General features: G+C 31.0%; 2 protein-coding genes across 6 annotated transcripts; one reads left to right on the top strand and one right to left on the bottom strand.

Moving 5' to 3' along the window:
* The first annotated feature begins 1,168 nt into the window (after positions 1-1,168).
* LOC124493601 (uncharacterized) lies at positions 1,169-9,253 on the top strand. 3 transcript variants are annotated; one of them, XM_075731706.1, is made up of 5 exons: positions 1,169-2,961; positions 3,052-4,494; positions 4,580-4,942; positions 5,007-7,568; positions 7,637-9,253. In XM_075731706.1, the coding sequence occupies exons 1-5, from the start codon at positions 2,505-2,507 to the stop codon at positions 7,693-7,695; spliced, it is 4,884 nt and encodes a 1,627-aa protein (XP_075587821.1). In that variant the 5' UTR covers positions 1,169-2,504; the 3' UTR covers positions 7,696-9,253. The 3 variants fall into 3 exon arrangements, with proteins under 3 accessions (XP_075587821.1, XP_075587819.1, XP_075587820.1); XM_075731705.1 differs by having other exon boundaries at positions 1,170-4,494; positions 4,580-4,734; positions 4,801-4,942; XM_075731704.1 differs by having other exon boundaries at positions 1,169-4,494.
* Positions 9,237-16,802, bottom strand: LOC124493600 (uncharacterized). Of its 3 annotated transcripts, XM_075731723.1 has the most exons (7): positions 15,720-16,256; positions 14,508-15,171; positions 13,235-14,441; positions 10,109-11,663; positions 9,941-10,026; positions 9,748-9,869; positions 9,237-9,668 (listed from the first exon to the last, which is right to left on the bottom strand). In XM_075731723.1, the coding sequence occupies exons 4-7, from the start codon at positions 11,605-11,607 to the stop codon at positions 9,474-9,476; spliced, it is 1,902 nt and encodes a 633-aa protein (XP_075587838.1). In that variant the 5' UTR covers positions 11,608-11,663; positions 13,235-14,441; positions 14,508-15,171; positions 15,720-16,256; the 3' UTR covers positions 9,237-9,473. The 3 variants fall into 3 exon arrangements, with proteins under 3 accessions (XP_075587838.1, XP_075587836.1, XP_075587837.1); XM_075731721.1 differs by having other exon boundaries at positions 13,235-14,761; positions 15,720-16,802; XM_075731722.1 differs by having other exon boundaries at positions 13,235-15,171.
* Between the last annotated feature and the right edge of the window lie 820 nt (positions 16,803-17,622).

Here is a 17,622-nt window from a genome sequence, read left to right as displayed (position 1 = left end):
ATTAGGATTTTTATTTCATTTTCCTATATATTTCAAATTGGTAGTTTTTTTTGTTTTGTTTTGTTGAAAATGATCCAAACGATACGAATGAAGACAAATCAACGACTGAATATAATCACGGTTATATGAAAATTTTTTTTGCAGACTGGCTGTGACTTTTTTTTCTGTGTTTGTTTAAATTTCCAAAAAAAAAAAAAACATGAAAACTTTGAAAAAAGCCAACCATTCATTCACTTTTACTACTACTACTACTTGTACTACAACCACATAATTTTTTTTTTTAATGCCGATTCAACTGCTGCTGTTGCCGATGCTACTGCAACTGCTGTTGCCACTACAACTGGCGGTAAATATAAAAAAAAATATGGTGGTTGTCGAAGAAGAAGAAGAAGAATATGGAAACAAAGAACCAGAAAAAAAACACCATGGCGGACAACAACAACAACAAGAAATGGCCACGGCTTGTTGTTGTCGTTGAAATTGCCATTCAACTTTGTATGTTCATGTGTTTTGTGTATGAAATGAAACAAAATACAATGAACACAATACAATACACACACAACCAACCATGAATCGATTCTAAAACTAAATTGAACTGAACTGAACTGAACTGAACTGAACCAAACTGAACCGACGAGTATTTTTTTTTTGAATTGAATGAATGAATGAAAAAAAAAGATATACATTGAGAGAGAGTCAGCCATTATTAACATTTTATAAAATGGTAATGGCTACAATAGCAAAAAAAAATGTATCAAATATAGACCATTATGGCCACTGTATATGCTAACATGATTGTATTTGAAAAATGTAAAAAATATTGTTATTCACATATGTATTGTGACTATAACCACCAATTGTTTCATTGATTCATTTTCATGGAACTCGCGTTTCGTTCACAAAATCCATATATATACCACATTCATTGAAATAACACTGTGTGTGTGTGTGCGTTCGCTTGCATTTTTTTTTTTGGTTCATGTACTTTTTATTATTATTATTATTACTGTTCCTTGTAATATAATGTAGTTAGTTTTTTTTCATGTTCTTTTTATTTCACACACAGACTGGACTCTTTTTTTTTGTTGTTCTGGATCTATAGTTCTAGTTCTCTGTCATTTTACGATATTCTGATCAAATAGATCCAAAAAAAAAAAAAAAACATCGATTCTAGTGGGATATATATTCTGTCTCCATTCTGATGATTCTGATCTAAAGATACACACATCATTTATTGTTCCATCATCATCATTTTTTTTTTCGTTTGAACAATTTCCAAGAAAATGAATGAATGAATGAATGGATGGAAAAAAATTCATTTTGTTTTTATTTTACACATTTTGACATAATAAAGTGGTAAAAGAAGAAGAAGAAGAAGAAAAAAAAATCAATCACTTTTTGAATTGAAAAAAAAACGATGAAACACACACACACACACACACACCACAATGTGTTTCTAATCGGAAGACAACGATGATCAACAGAAAATGTAAAAAAAAAATGTGATGACATAATATTCATCGATCGATGTGTAATAGAGGAGTGATGACTGTATTTTTTTCCGCTCTCTCTCTCTCTTTCTCAGTTTTGCTTGTTTCCATCATCATCATCTTCGGCTCGTTTTCGTCGTCGTCGTTGTCGTCGTCTTCTTTGCTTGTTGTTGTTGTTGTTGTTCATCTTCGAATTCAAGTTGTGTGTGTGTGTGTTTGTGAGCAAAGTGAATGCAATGAGTGAATGTTTTTTTTTTTTTTTTGGTGGCCAAGAGTTTCTATACCGAAGTTTTTTTTTTTTTTTTTTTTGGATGATACTCACACCATTTATACAAACACAAAAAAAAACTTTCGGGATCCAACCAACTAACCAACCAACCAACCAACCAACCAGCCATCCAGCCAGCCAGCCAAAATACAACACACAGTAAGCCATAGAGAAGATATACAACAAACATATTACAGGGACAAAAAAAAAACTAGACTCACACACACACACACACACCTAGCTATTTGTTGTTGTTGTTGTTTGATGATGATGATGATGATGTTGTCGATGATGTTGATTTAGTTTTTGGTTTTTTTTCTGTTGCAATTTCGATCCAAGAAAAAATAAATGATTTTTTTTTCGGTACTTTTTGTCTGTATACTGTGTCTGTTGTGTGGATAATCAATCAATGAATTTTAAATAATTTCACAATTTCAATTTTGTGTTTATGTGGATTCGAATCTATTTCAACCCAATTTTTTTTTTGATCTCTTTCTAAATCCAATCATCGATTGTGTGTGTGTGTGTTGATCAATTATTTTGTCAATTTTTTTTTTATTATTAAATATTGTATATGCCAAAAAAAAAAAAAAAAAATATCGTCTCGATGATTACCGATAACAAGAGATATTTTTTTCCTAATATTCAATATTTTCATTATTATTATTATTGGCCAACGACGATAAAAAAAACGTCGATGACAATAATTGTCGTCAATAATAAAATTATTATTAATATCCGTATCAATGAAAGAGAAGATTCAATTGGCCGATATTGAGGACCACCATCATAAGGTGGAACTTGTCGAAAATCATCATCATCATCATCGTCATCGTCATAATCATAATCATCAAAAAGCTGATAATTCAGATCATTTACAAAATATTAATAATAAATCTCAACAATCATCTTTAATTGTTTCAAATTCATCATCATCATCACCAGCAGCAGCAGCAGCATCGTTATCACAATCATCATCATCAACAACAACAACAAATCAAAAAAAGCAACCATCTTCCGAATCTAGCAATAATAATAATAATAATAATTTTGATGATGATTATAATGAATGGGATATTAGTATTGGAGATTTAATTATCGATTTAGATGCTGATATTGAAAGGCAAACAACAACAACAACTTTAACACCTAGTGAAGGTGATAATAATAATAATAATAAACAATCTTCATCGTTAAAAAATCGTAATAAAATTAATAATAATAATAATAATAAATCTATTAAATCATCATCATCGTGTGGAATGTCTTCCAATTTTAAATTGAATCGTTTAGGATCATTAAAATCATCGACATCATCATCGACTTCGTCTTCGTTGTCTTCGTCTTCGTCTTCATCATCTGGAATTTCATCGAAACAAAGTTCCGGAAATAGTATTAGTAGTAGTAGTACTAGTAATAGTAATAATAGTGGTTGTGGTGGTGGTGGTGGTAATAAATCGAATCAAACAACAATCAATGGGTCATCATCATCATCAAAATCGATTATAGTTAATTCCATAAATTCCAATAATTTAAATACAAGCATCAATAGCAATAATAACGGCCACATGAATCGTCATTCATCTACATCATCATCATCGTCATCATCCACTACGCCAACATCGGTATCCTCATCATCATCATCATTGAATGTTATTACAAATAGTCATAATAATAATAAGAATAATATCGGTAGTAATAATTATTCAACATTGACCAATAACACCTCTTCATCATCAGTATTAGCGATAGGATCTTCAACAACAACAACAACAACGGCAACACCAACTACAACAACAACAACAACAACGCCTGCATTATCCTTAACTAATAAAAGCCTCAATTCATTATCATCTGCATCATCGGTAGCATTAACTGCTACTACGTTGATTGATCATCATCAACAACAACAACAACATGCCAAAAGTCTTAAAATGAAAATAAAAAGAAAAAATATTGGTGGTAAAATTTCTGAAATTAATCACGAAATTGTTTCATCAGATACGTCAACTGCTTCATCATCTGCACCATCATCATCATCATCGTCATCATCATCATTATCGATGGCTTCTGTTACTTCATCATCACCTTCGATGACAACAAATATTGGTGCCGGTTCAAAATCTTCATATTCATCATCAATTAATTCGTCATCGGCAGCTATTATTGAGCAGCAAATAAATTCTCATCAAACATCTTCATCACATATCTCTTCAAATAGTTTATCAAATAATTCATCAACAACTATGACAACGACAACAGTGAAGAATATTATTGATTCAAATCATCATCATAATAATTCTGTGATCAATAACAATAAAAAAGATGTTGGTGAATCATTAACTAATAAAAATAATAATAATGATGATAATATAATAACGACAATGAATTCGAATACTGGCTCATCATCATCATCATCATCAACAATTGCTAATTGTTCTGGATCAACATTAGATTCCAAGTCGTCTTGTTTGTCAAGTAAAAATAAAAATAGTGGTCATCGTGACAAAAAAGATCATCATCATCACCACCATCACCATCATCATCATCATCATTCACATAAAGAAAATAATAATAATAATAATAAGTTAAATCGAGATAAAATTAATAGTACAACCACTACCAACATCACCAATAATAATTTGATGACAGCTAATAATAACAACAATAATAATCCGGTTCAACATCAACAACAACATTCGACATTAAATGATCAAAATAATGATGAATTATTAGGTTTGATTGAAGTGAAAAAAATTTCTTTCCATATAAAGTCTAATTTTGTTTGTTTTTTTCTTTGTTTTCATCATTAATCATATAGCATCATCATCATCGTCGTCTTCATCTTCGTCATCATCATCATCATCATCATCATCTAATGTGAATGCATCATCATCATCGTCATCTGGATCAACAACGCTTAATAAATTTACAAATTCAACTGTGATTAATCCAATTCAACGAACAAATGAAAAGGTTTATTCCAATGGATTTATTCTCGTTGAAATTTATAAAAATGTTTTTTTTTATTGCATGTTTCAGGTTGATGAAAATATTGCTGATCGAATGGATTCTGGTACTATGACCAGTATTGCAACGATTACTGAACCAGATTGTCTTGGACCATGTGAACCTGGTACCAGTGTTACGCTTGAAGGAATTGTTTGGCAAGAAACAGAAAATGGTATTTGAAAAAAAATTCTCAACTATTTTCTTTTGATTATTAGAATTTCATTTGTTTCTTTTAGGTGTTTTGGTTGTGAATATCACTTGGCGTGGTAAAACCTATGTTGGAACCTTGTTGGATTGTACTAAACATGATTGGGCACCACCAAGATTTTGTGAATCACCTACCAGTGATATTGAATCGAAATCATTGAAAAATACTCGTGGAAAACGGGCCCGAAATAATTTTATTGCAGAAAATTCTATTGATACACGATCGGTTACCAGTAAACTTCGAAATGGAAAAGGTCGTCGTACAGCAAATTCGGGTTACGTTCCTTCAAGTCCGGCCAAAAGTGATTCGGCAATAAATTCTTCAATATCATCATCATCATCATCATCATCAGGCAACAAACGTAAAGGTCGACCAAGCGAATTAGATTTAGCTATTGGTGATGATAATACGAATATTAGTGGAAATGGAAAGCGAAATAAAATTTTAAACACTAATTGCGATTCTGGACAACCGAATTCACCGGCATTGATCGAATGTCCGGAACCGAATTGTTCGAAAAAATATCGTCATATTAATGGCCTTAAGTATCATCAATCACATGCTCATTTTGGCAGTACTTTCAACGTTAGTGATACTCAAGAATTTTCTGAATCTCAAGCCAATAATAATCCAACTATGAACACAAGTGAAACAACACCAGTCAAAAGTGGTGATGTTTCCGACAGTGATAATAATGAATCTGATTCACCGATAAAGAAATCTGATTCACAACAAAATGAAATACCCGATCCGTTGAATACTCCTCAATCATTAGAATTGAAAAAGAAAAATGGTGCCAACAATGATACGACACTAGTCGATGATTGTAATAAATCGTCCTATTCGGCTTTATCACCATCTCAACAAAAAAATGTTACAGATTCTATTGATTCAACGAATATTGATCAAAGTGATCTTGCCAGTGACAGTGATCTTGTGAAGAACAACAATTGTGAAATGGTTGATGAAAAACCCGTTGCTAGTCCGGCATATTCGGATATTTCTGACGATAACAGTAGTAATAATAATGACAGTGGTAGCGGCAGTGGCAGTGCTGGCGCTGGTGTTGTTGTTTCCACTAATTCAACTTCCTCAGAAACTAAAACTGTACCAAAAAGCCAGGATTTAACCACCGATACAAATGGAACCAAAAAGACTCCATCTAATCAATTCAATCCGCTTGGTGATGGAAATTCTAACTTGGCACCGTCACCATCATTACCACATCACTTTTTCAATAAATCTCAATTCCTAATTCCACAGAATCATCAAACTGATTCTTCTGAACAAAAATCCAATAACAATGATCTCAACAATAAAGAAGATAACGATAATTCAATCACGTCTGATTCTCGTCAACCATTTTCTCCATATTCACCTTTATATTCTTCTACTGGTCGTGGATTCGTGGGATCATCATCTAATAACAATGATTGTGGAAACAATAAATCCACAGACAGTGATTCTAAAGATATGATTACAAGTGGTGCACCTGGTTCTGCAATTGCTGAACTTCAGAATCTAAAGAATCGAATACAATATACATTTGATCAACAACAACAACAACAACCAGGTAGTAATGTTAATACATACGGTAACAATGAACATTTACCGAAACCTCCATCATCACTCTCAACACAACCGTTGCCTCAACCATCTCAACAGCCGAAATTTTCACCATTTGATGTTGAAAGTAAATTGAAAGATAAAGTTGGAAAATATTCATCACCTCAAATGAAAATTAGTAAATCTAAAGATCATAAAGATGATGGTATTAGTCAACATAGTCAGCAATCAACGAAAGATTTAACATCCAACAAAACAAATAAACATGATGAAGGAATGAAACCAACAATGGAAAGCACTGGACCACCACCAATCAACAATGGTTATTATTATAGTCCATCATTTTTGCCACCATCATTCGGTGCTCCGTCACCATTCGATGCAATGTTTCGTGGTGGTGTTGGTCATAATCCCATGAATCCTGTTGTAATGGGACCACCTTACGGTCCACCACCATCTGGTTCATCACCATTTTTACATTCACAAATGAGATTTCCATCACATCCATTGAATCCATTGGATGGTATTCCGGGTATGTCCGCCAGTGGTCCGAACGTGTCAAGAAATTCAACAATTTCGTCTTCTACAGCATCAACATTACCGCCTCATTCATCACCGACATCTAACAAGCTAAGCTATTCATTATCATCAGCAGCATCATTACCATTCAATAGTCACAATCCAAAGATATTTTCAACAATCGCATCGAGCTCCATATGTGTTCCATCATCATCATCATTGCCTTTGTCATCATTATCATCATTATCAACAACACCATCAACAACATCAATTTATCATAAATCATCGCCAAACAAATCATCTGAATTCCTTTCTAATACAACAAACAATCATTTAACCGGTGTTCCACCTATTCCTCATTCATCATCATCGATACCTCCAGGACCTGAACGTGGTCATATTCATCATTCGATGCATCCACCACCACCGCCACCACCAACGTTGCCTCCTAGACATTCATTACATACATCGGCCATTGGTTATCCAATATTCGATCCATACAGTGGTAAGTAGAGAAATTTTTTTATTTTTTTTTTTTTTTTTGGCTAATAATGAAACTTGATTTTGCCATAGCAATGATGGTCAATCATACGGTACCTGCGAATACTGTTCATCAATTCACACCTAAATAACGATAATGTTTTTGCCGCAACAACAACAACAACAAATCGATCATCATTCATTCACATAAATTTTGATTATGAGCTAATTGATATTTCGAACGTCTATCTTTTTTCCTATCGAACATTTGTGTAATGACACAAATTTTTGGATTATATTGGCCTTGAGGATCTTTTCACATCATTTATTGTATATTCAATAAGAGAATATAATGACGACCATCGGGCTGCCGGAATTACATAATCGTCCTGCGTGTGTGTGTGTGTGTGTGTTATCTACAACATTTGTAATAATCATCAGGCCTTTTGATAGATTTTATTTCTATTCTGTGAATATTTTTGTATTCATATTCCTCATTCACAACAACACTATTACTGTATCAATCGATCGATAACACCACCATCATCATCATCATCATCATTAACACACTTCCTTCATCGTCTTCATTATTCAGATTTTTTCACTTTTGTGATTTTTTTTTTGCTGTATATTTCATTAATAATAAATAATTAATAATCGCGCGCACACACACACACACACACACACAAACCATATTAATTTACATGGAATACATTCATTAACACACAACTAATCGAATCATCATTCATTCATTCATTTATGTAGTGAATGAATGAATGTTTTTTTTTTGGAATTTTCTCTCTCTATCTGATTGGAATCGATTTTTTTTCGTTTCGCTTCACTACTTTGTAAATATATTTTTCATCATTATATTTGCGATAATCATTCATCATCATCATCATCATGTAAAATTATTCTGTTTCAAGATTTTTTTTTTGTAATTTTTTTTCTTGTTTGTTTGTCATCATCATTCATTGATTGTTGTACTATAAATTTTTAATTCTTCAGTAGCACACACACACACACACACACACAGGTACAATTTTGTTGTGACCACAAACCGAATAATGATAATTATAATCATCAATAGGAATATTTTATTTGCTTACTATTTTTCTAACTTAATAATTGAATTATTATTATTATTGACAACAAACAAATGACAATTATTGTTTACACACCCACCAATCAGAATGAATTTTTTTTTTTGTTTCATTTCTCCATCATTATTGTGTTAAGAAAATTCCGATGATATATGTGCTTCTATATATGACATGCCAACATGATTTTTTTTCCAATTTTATTCAGTAAACTAATTTAACTTGAATAATAATAATAATAATTTGACAATGCAAAAAAAAAAAATTAGTGTTGATTTCAATTCTGGTTACCGAAACAAAAAAGTGTAGTGTATGGATCGTGTATGTTTACGACATTTGTTTATTCTTCTAAATCGTTGGTTCTCTGAATATTGCTATATTGCATATCTACAATCTGAATAAATGTCATCACTAATCCACCGATTTATTTTAAAATTTCCTCATTCCGGACCAAAAAAAAAAAAATCTTTTTTCAAGAGAAAAAAAAACACACACCCACCCACGCACACACACACACACACACTTGTAATGTGTATTTTGTGTAAATAAATATTTGTAATAATAATGAATTGAGATGATACAAATACAAAAAATAAACAATGATTTTTTTTTTAATTTAAAAATATTGATTTTGATATAGAAAGTAAAGAATAATTTCATTAAAATTAAAAAAAAAAAATGAAAACTGTGTGTGTGTTGTAATACGTATGTAGTAGTGATAAGAGGAAATAAAACATTAATAGTCATTAAATTCTTTGGAATTCAATTTTCAAAACAACAACAATGACTAAATTTAGTTTTGGTTTCAAATGAAAACAAAATATAAATCATCAGACTAATGTCGATAATTCAGCAGGCTGATATATTGATGATAATGTATTATTATTATTGATTGTATTGTTATTGTTTATCTGTCCATTTCCATAAACAAATGATGATGATTGTTGTTGTTGTTGTTGAAGATTTCGCTGTTGTTGTTGTTGATGAAATTGTTGCATCTCTTGACTGGCTTTAGTTTTTTCCCACTATATATGTGGTAATCAAAATAAAAAAAAATATGTAAACAGATTTAAATGATTATTTAAAAAAACTCGAAAATCATACCTGCCATAGATAAACATTTTGAACTGAAGCAACACCACAGAATATAATTCCAATTCCAATTATAATCGATGTTATTAATGCTGGTATTTCATCAAAATTGACAAACGTATAAAGGATTATACCTGATGAAAAAAAAAACAAAAACACAATTAGAAACAATTGCCAGAAAGTTTTTTTTTATTATTAAACTTACCAGTAAAAAAGATTGGTATTGAAACTAGAAAAGCTCCAATCGAAATGATTCGTATATGTGATGTTTTCTTAATAAATTCAAATGACCTATGTGTGTGTATGCAAAAAAAAAACAAAAAAAAAATGAGTTTATTGACTGATGATGATTAAACAGAAACAAAACACTAACCTTCGAACTCCAAACGGTGTTTTCAATAATTTAATAATGGATAAAAATTGTATACAACATACGAATAAACAACAAAGATCCAATGCAATGGTCAATGTGCTTAATGATATTGATATTTGAAATACTTTTATATATTCTTTAGCATTGGCAACAATTTTTTGATTAAATTGTCCATTACCATTTGTATTGACATTGGTGTTGGTATGAAAGAATCTTGATTGTTTTGAATTATTATTATATACATTAATCGGCTGTTCATTTGGCAGTATTACATTATTTGCTGATAATTGTGAAATTGAATATGATCTTTGAATAAATGATAATGCAAGAAATGCCATTAATAATGACAGTATACACATTAGTGCTAGTGATGCTAATAATTCACCAATACCATTCAAACGATATGAATTTCCAACACAAAATATTGATGATGGTGATAATTGATTATAATTTGGATTGGATTTCGAATGAATATGATTATCATCATCATCATTGTCCAACATTATTGGTGATGATTCGTAATATTGATGTTGTGAATGATGATGCATTTGATGATTATGAGGTTGATGATGATGGCGATGAAAATGATGACTTCCGTTATTATTATTAAGCATTTGTTGACTAGTTACCGTTGGTTGATGCTGTTGTTGTTGTTGTTGCTGTTGATGTAAAGTTGATGATGATGATTCCAACATTGATAAACTATTAAGCAATGGTTGTTGTTGTTGTTGTTTATTTTTATTTTGTTGTGGTTGATTATGAAGTTTATGTTGTTGTTGTTGTTGTTGATTACCAGCCAGGTTATTTGGCATCATCATTGCTAAAGAAATATTTTTTAGATAATTTTGTCCATGATGATTTTGTCCACGTTGTTGTTGTCCAACTTGAGCTGATACCGATGGTAATGATATCGATGTTGTGGCGGTCTGATTCGATGTTGATGTATTCGAAATTTGCCCTGAAGTCATTTGAACATGTGATGTTGATGTTGATGTTGATGTTGGTACAACAAGTGTCGTCGTTGTTGATTTACCGGATTGTGGAGATTCATTCAATGATGATGATGATATTATTGCTGGTTGCTTATTAGTTGACAATTGTAGTGGTGTTGTTGTTTTTGTTACGGTCATTTTAACTGGCTGCAGATCGCTTTGATATTTTCGAAATGTTCCATTCATACTACTATAGTTGATGCCATTTCGTACTGGCAATGAACTGACCGATAATAATTTATTTGCCATCAATGTTGTTGAATCCTGTTGTTGTGAATACGGTTCACCAATAAGATCATCGACACCACCAGCAACAATTGATTGTTCAATATCATCAAATCGGTATCGTTTATTATTCTTATATTTACCGGAAGTGATAATTTGATTTTGTGCATTATGATGAGGATGATGACTAGACGAAGATGATGATGATGATTCATGAAACGGATGTTTAGTCGTCAGAAATGTTTGATCAATATTAACCGTTGTACGATTTCCTTTTGCCATTTCTTTTTTTTTTGTTTTTGGAAATAACAATAGCAGTTATGGACAGTTTAAATTTTCTAAACAAAAAAAAACAAAAGGAAAAGGATTTAATTAAAAAGAATACATCACACACACACACACACACACACACGGGAAATTCCATCAGAATGACAATTGAAACATAATAATAAGCAAATTCAGACTTAAACACAATACCAACCATCATATGGAAAAAAAAGAAACAATGAAGATTATGTGAAAATGATTATGATGATGACAAAAATGAAAACGACGACAACGACAACGACGACAATGAGATGATAATGAGAATGGAAATGTCTACGAATTTAAACCATGAGGGAGAAACAAAAAAAAAACGGAATGTTTTCCATCTGTTTTTTTTTGTATTTTGTTTTGTTTTGTTTCACAACGAAGATGATGGTGACATTTGAAAAGTTTTTTTTTTGTTTATCCATCTAATAGGTCAGGACTTTGTTTGTTTGTTTCGTTCATTAATTCATTCATAAATTTCAATTTTTCCAAAAACAAAATCAAACTTTCGAAGCAAAGAGGAAAAAGTTTTTCTTTCTTTTGGTCAACCATTATTATTAGCCAACAAAGTAAATCAATGATTGTCTTTGAGAATGCTCATTTATCATTCATTTGATTTAGATTTTTTTTTTTTTTTTGATGATAATAATCCGATTATTCGTAATCTAGAATCTTTTCTTTTGTGTTTGGCTTTAATAAAAACAATTTTTTTGTTCCGGTTTTCTTTTCTCCCCCATTTCAAATTATAAACGATTCAGTATGGACAAAAAAATAATGATCATCATCATTATCATTTCAATTTGTACATTAATTTTCTCAATGCGAAAAGTTTCGATTTGATTTTTTTTTTGTTGTTGTTTGTCTGGTGTGTGTGTGTGCAATGCAATCTATATCTATGATGATTCTGGTCATCACAAGTCTTGATCAGAAGAAGAAAAAATTCCGATAAAAACATTCATTCATTCATTGACCAAAACATTGGAGTTTTGTTGAAAAAAAAAATTATTTTGTTCTCTACTCTAATAAAAGATTTATGTGAATAATAATAATAACGAGACTGACCAACAAAAAAAATGGCCAAAAATTAATGTGTGGAAAAAAAGGAACTTATTACTTGGAATGATGATGATACCGATCAACACAGACAATCGTATTGGATGCAAAAAAAAACCGACAACGATGTTTAAATACAAACAAACGATGAACGAACGAACGAACGAAGGTCAATGGCAATTCGGTAACGAAAGGAATGTTTAATTTTTGTAATTTCTTTTTTTTTCTACGAAAGTTGTTTACCCATCACACCATGATGATGATGATGATGGTGGTGGTGATGGTGAAAATGAAAATAAATAAAAAAAAATCAACGTAAAAAAAACAGACATTGATTGTGTGTCCGTGTGTGTGTGTTTACATAGAGTAAAATAAACTGGCTTTTCTACAACATTGGGAGAATAAAAATTTCAATCAACCAACAACAACAATCATTGGGTGAAATAATGTTGGCCAAAATGAATTTACAAGATGATGCAAAAATGAATAAAAAAAAATTTTTTTTCTTTCAAAAAAAACAAACAAAAATTTAAACACCACTTACCACCAATGATGATGATGATGATCCATCAATTGGAAAGAAAATCTTGCATGTTGATCCAAAAAAAACTGTGCGCTGTTGTTGTTGCCAAATATTTTTTTTTCATTCAACAGTTGGATCACTTCCTCTTTCTTTCTTCCAAGAAAAAAATCGATACAATTTATCTACGAAAAAAAATGTGGAAAATTTTTTTTTTCAACGATGGATTTTCACCATGATCGATTATGGTTTGAATGAATTTTGATCTTTTTCTATGGATTTGTTCATTGTGTTATTATATATGCTGTGTGGTGATTTGATTTTTTTGCTTTGTTGCTTGCTTTGTTGATCAAATCGATTATTATCGTAACCAATTTTTTGTTTCTTTCAATAAACACAAAAAAAATGGAAATGTTTCGTGTTTATTATTTCATCGATGACGGAACAATTTTGTTGTTGTTGATGGTGGTGGTGGTGGTGGTGACCATGGAGTGTGTATGTTATTTGTCGGTTGTGATGATGATGATGACTACGAGATATAGATATAGCGATTGATTTGTGTAAATCAAAAACAAAAATCACTTTCATCAGACAGATCTTTGTGAATGAATTCAGGTAGTTATGATGATGATGATGATGTGAATTGAACTCAACACATATACAGATGTATGATTCACATATACATTTTCAATGACAATTTTCGATGATGATGATGATGATTTGTTTTGATGTTGATTTTTGTTGAGAAAAAAGAAGAAAAAAATTGATTTATTCAAGTAGGTGGCCTGGCCACCATCATCAACTATACATATGTTGTTGAATAACGATGACGGAGCTAGTTTTCTTTGCTGCTTTGTTGTTGTTGTTGATCATCGAAATTTGATTCAGTTCATTTTTCATTATTTCATATGTAATACCTGCACACACACACACACACACACACACAAAGACAATCGATCCAAAAAACAATGGCCATTGATGATGATCAACGATGTTCAATGGACACAACTATTGATCGATATTGATGATAATGGTCAAAAAAAAAAATAAAAAAAATAAAGTTAATCAAATGAGGCCATTGTTCATTTTTCGTTTGTTTTTTTCACTAAAATCAACGATGAAATGGCGCGTAATTTTTCTCATCAATGTACATCATCATTACATGTAAAATAGATTCGAACGTTTTTTTTTCTCGTCTGGTTACCTATACAAGTTGCAATAGACGTGCACACTACAGCCAGAATTAAGGTTACTGGTGGTGGTTAATGTTTGATAATTTTTTTTTTTTTTTATTTACCGTTTTGATTCGTTGATTCATTGGTTATGTGAACTGGATTATAAAATCGGTTAGGTTTTTTTTCACGTTAAACACACACGTTACCATGCCATTTTAAAACTGAACATTTTCATTTCATTTCATTTCGTTCCATACGAATGGTTGTTCAATTAATGAATGAATGAAATTGGTGGATGGATGGATTGAGAAAAAACTTCGAAACTTTTGTACACACACACACATAGAAATGTTTGATGTGAACAGACGGCCATCAACTATATAAATGTTGTTGGTAAACGGGCATTGATGATGATGATGATGATGATAATGGTCTTCTTGATGCATATTGAATCTTGTTTGTTTCCATCATACACACACACACACACACATTGCGCGCCATTGGATTTGATCTTCATCATCATCATCATCATGGTTTGTCGTTATTTTTTTTTTTTTTTTTTTTTTTTGAAATTGAAAGAGACGACGATACATAAGCATAAACAGGACGCACACACACACACAGAGAGTGAGAGACCAAAAGACCAGAAACACTTTTGCCAAGTTTATAATACCGTGGGAGCAGCTGAAATTTGAACATTCGAATATATATATATATCCCACTTATGTATGATGATGTTGTTGATGACTATCGTCATTTTTTATTTTATATTTGTCGACAGTTTGACTAAAAATAAAAATAAAAAACTTTCATCGGTTTCATTGCTTTTTTTTCATCTTATCGAATGAGATAGAGAAAGAGAGAGAGAGAAACAGTTGGTCTAGCTGTATTTAGCTTACCAGGAAAAAAAGAGAATGTGTATGAGAGAGCGAGCTAGGACTAGGTTGCGCGCGTAAAAAAAAAACATTATCCATAGAACCATGAAAAAACCATTTTCCGTTCAATTTTTTTTTTTGTAGGGTTTTGGTCTCTGGATGTTTGTTTGTGGTTCTATGTTAATGTAAAAAAAAAATAAAAAAATACAATGTGGACACGCCTGCCTGGCTGGCTGCCTGTTGCTTGTGTTTTGTTCATTTCCCAAAAAATGACATTTTGATTTTGACAACAACAACAACAACAAAAAATCGTCATCATCACCATAAATATTGAATATTGAATGGATTCTTTTATTGCCATCACAATCACATTATCGGAACAAATCGGTTTACCATTTGCCATTTAACCATTGTAATTTAGCATCCGCACCCTTAAACAACAACAACAAAAAAACATACCATTAAATCAAACGATGCAAAAAAATAGGTGACGGTCATCATTTCTAAATTTTAAACAACAACAACAAAAAAATTGATTCAATTATTAATGATTGACATTATCAACCACACACAGACACAGGTGAACATTCGAAAAAAAATTTCACCATACAACCATCCGAATAAGGCTGATTTTTGGATCAAAAATGAATTGGCCACAGGTGATAATTGTCCTTGTCACTTGTCACAAATTTATTGCAAAAAAAAACTTGTTACAAATGGTGGAAAGTTGAAAATTGAATTTCAACCATAATCATGATGTACACATATATGATGATGAGGTAATTTGATTGTATTTTTTTTTCTGGTCAAAAAACAAGTAACAAGTTTATAAGTTGTCGTTGTTGTTTATAGGTCAACAAACACAAATGACCATTTTCATCTTCTTTAATCTGATTATATTATGGTTGACATTTTGAAAGAAAAAAAAATTACTGCAATGATGACCAACTCTATTGTACACCATTATCATTATCATCATCATCATCATCATCATTATACACGAAACGTTTGGGTCACAACCAAAAACAAAACAATGCAAGCAATTTACGAATGTTTTTTTTTTGTTTTGTTTTTTGTTTTTTGGTAATTAAAATAATCACGTTCGAATTATTGTCATGTCATATGTGTATGTGTGTGTGTGTGATGGTTGAATTTTATTTATAGAAAATTGGATGGACTTGCAACTTTCTATTTTTAATTAAAAAAAAAAAAAAAAATTTAAACTACAAAATCTTGCACTAATCTCATTATCTCAATATGATGATGATAATTATGTCACTGTCACCGTATGAAGGATTAATGAGTGATGAATGAATGAATGATAAATGAGATATCACATTGACACTGACACATAGACAAAATAGAATGGTTGTCGATTTTTTGATTTATTTCGATTCAAAAAAAAAAAAAAACTGTCACAATGTTAACATCATCATCATGATGAATCTTCTTCATCATTTGTTTGTTTGTTTGTTTGTTGTTGTCAATCAAATTATTCAATTTGAATATATAATTGGAGCGTATACGAAGAAATCCTGTTATGCATGTTGTTTGCGGCTATAAACACACACACTCACACACATCCTGTGTTTGTGTGTCGCCCATTTCTACACAACAGGATTCATTATTGAAAATATATTCGAATACAACAACAACAAAACATTCATTCATTCATTCAATCAAATTCAGTTATTTTTCATGTGAAATCTTGTCAAGATAAAAAAAAATCCTCCTTATCATCATCCGTTTTTTTTATTCATGAATTCAAACGGAATAATGATGATGTTTATAATCATGGAATTAAGACGGAGAAAAAAAAGCGAACACGAAACAGAAAAACATCTGGACCAATTCGCATTACAATCTTAATTTCGTTGAAAGAATACGAAGATTCTAATTTTTTTTATCTCACCAAGATTCTATAAATAATAATGATTATGATAATTGTGTTTTGCAAAAAGAATAAATGAACATCATCATCATAATCATAATCATGGCCATGATTCAACAACAACAACAACAACAAGAATTTGACAAAATAAAAGCGAAATTTTGAATTTTTTTTTTGAAATGGCAAACGAAAAAACCAACAACAACAACTTCGACGACAATGGCTAAACATGAAACGATTTTTTTTTTTTTTGGTTGAAAACACACAAAATAATTTTGCCATAAACATACACGAAACGAAAATTAATCAGACCATAACACACACACAGACACACACATGCTATAAATGTGTCGAATTGGCCATCTCATCTAACGAAAAAAAAACGATAATCATGGCAACAACAAAAAGAACAAAAGTTTAAAAGGTAAGTAAAAAAAAAAAATTTTGCCACAAATCAACCTATGATGGAAA

The sequence above is a fragment of the Dermatophagoides farinae genome, chromosome 6, assembly GCF_024713945.1.
Source record: "Dermatophagoides farinae isolate YC_2012a chromosome 6, ASM2471394v1, whole genome shotgun sequence".
NCBI classification, from domain to species: domain Eukaryota; kingdom Metazoa; phylum Arthropoda; class Arachnida; order Sarcoptiformes; family Pyroglyphidae; genus Dermatophagoides; species Dermatophagoides farinae.
The sequence above is the reverse complement of the archived record's forward strand: the minus strand, read 5'-3'. Positions and strand labels throughout refer to the sequence as shown.

Bases quoted from the DNA above. Each gene is read 5' to 3' on its own strand.
- LOC124493601 (XM_075731704.1), top strand. From the start codon at position 2,505: ATGAAAGAGAAGATTCAATTGGCCGATATTGAGGACCACCATCATAAG. The intron at 4,943-5,006 runs GTATTTGAAAAA...TGTTTCTTTTAG, and splicing joins TTGGCAAGAAACAGAAAATG to GTGTTTTGGTTGTGAATATC. The intron at 7,569-7,636 runs GTAAGTAGAGAA...ATTTTGCCATAG, and splicing joins AATATTCGATCCATACAGTG to CAATGATGGTCAATCATACG.
- LOC124493600 (XM_075731721.1), bottom strand. From the start codon at position 11,607: ATGGCAAAAGGAAATCGTACAACGGTTAATATTGATCAAACATTTCTG. The intron at 10,027-10,108 runs GTTAGTGTTTTG...ACACACACATAG, and splicing joins ACACCGTTTGGAGTTCGAAG to GTCATTTGAATTTATTAAGA. The intron at 9,870-9,940 runs GTAAGTTTAATA...TTTTTTCATCAG, and splicing joins AATACCAATCTTTTTTACTG to GTATAATCCTTTATACGTTT.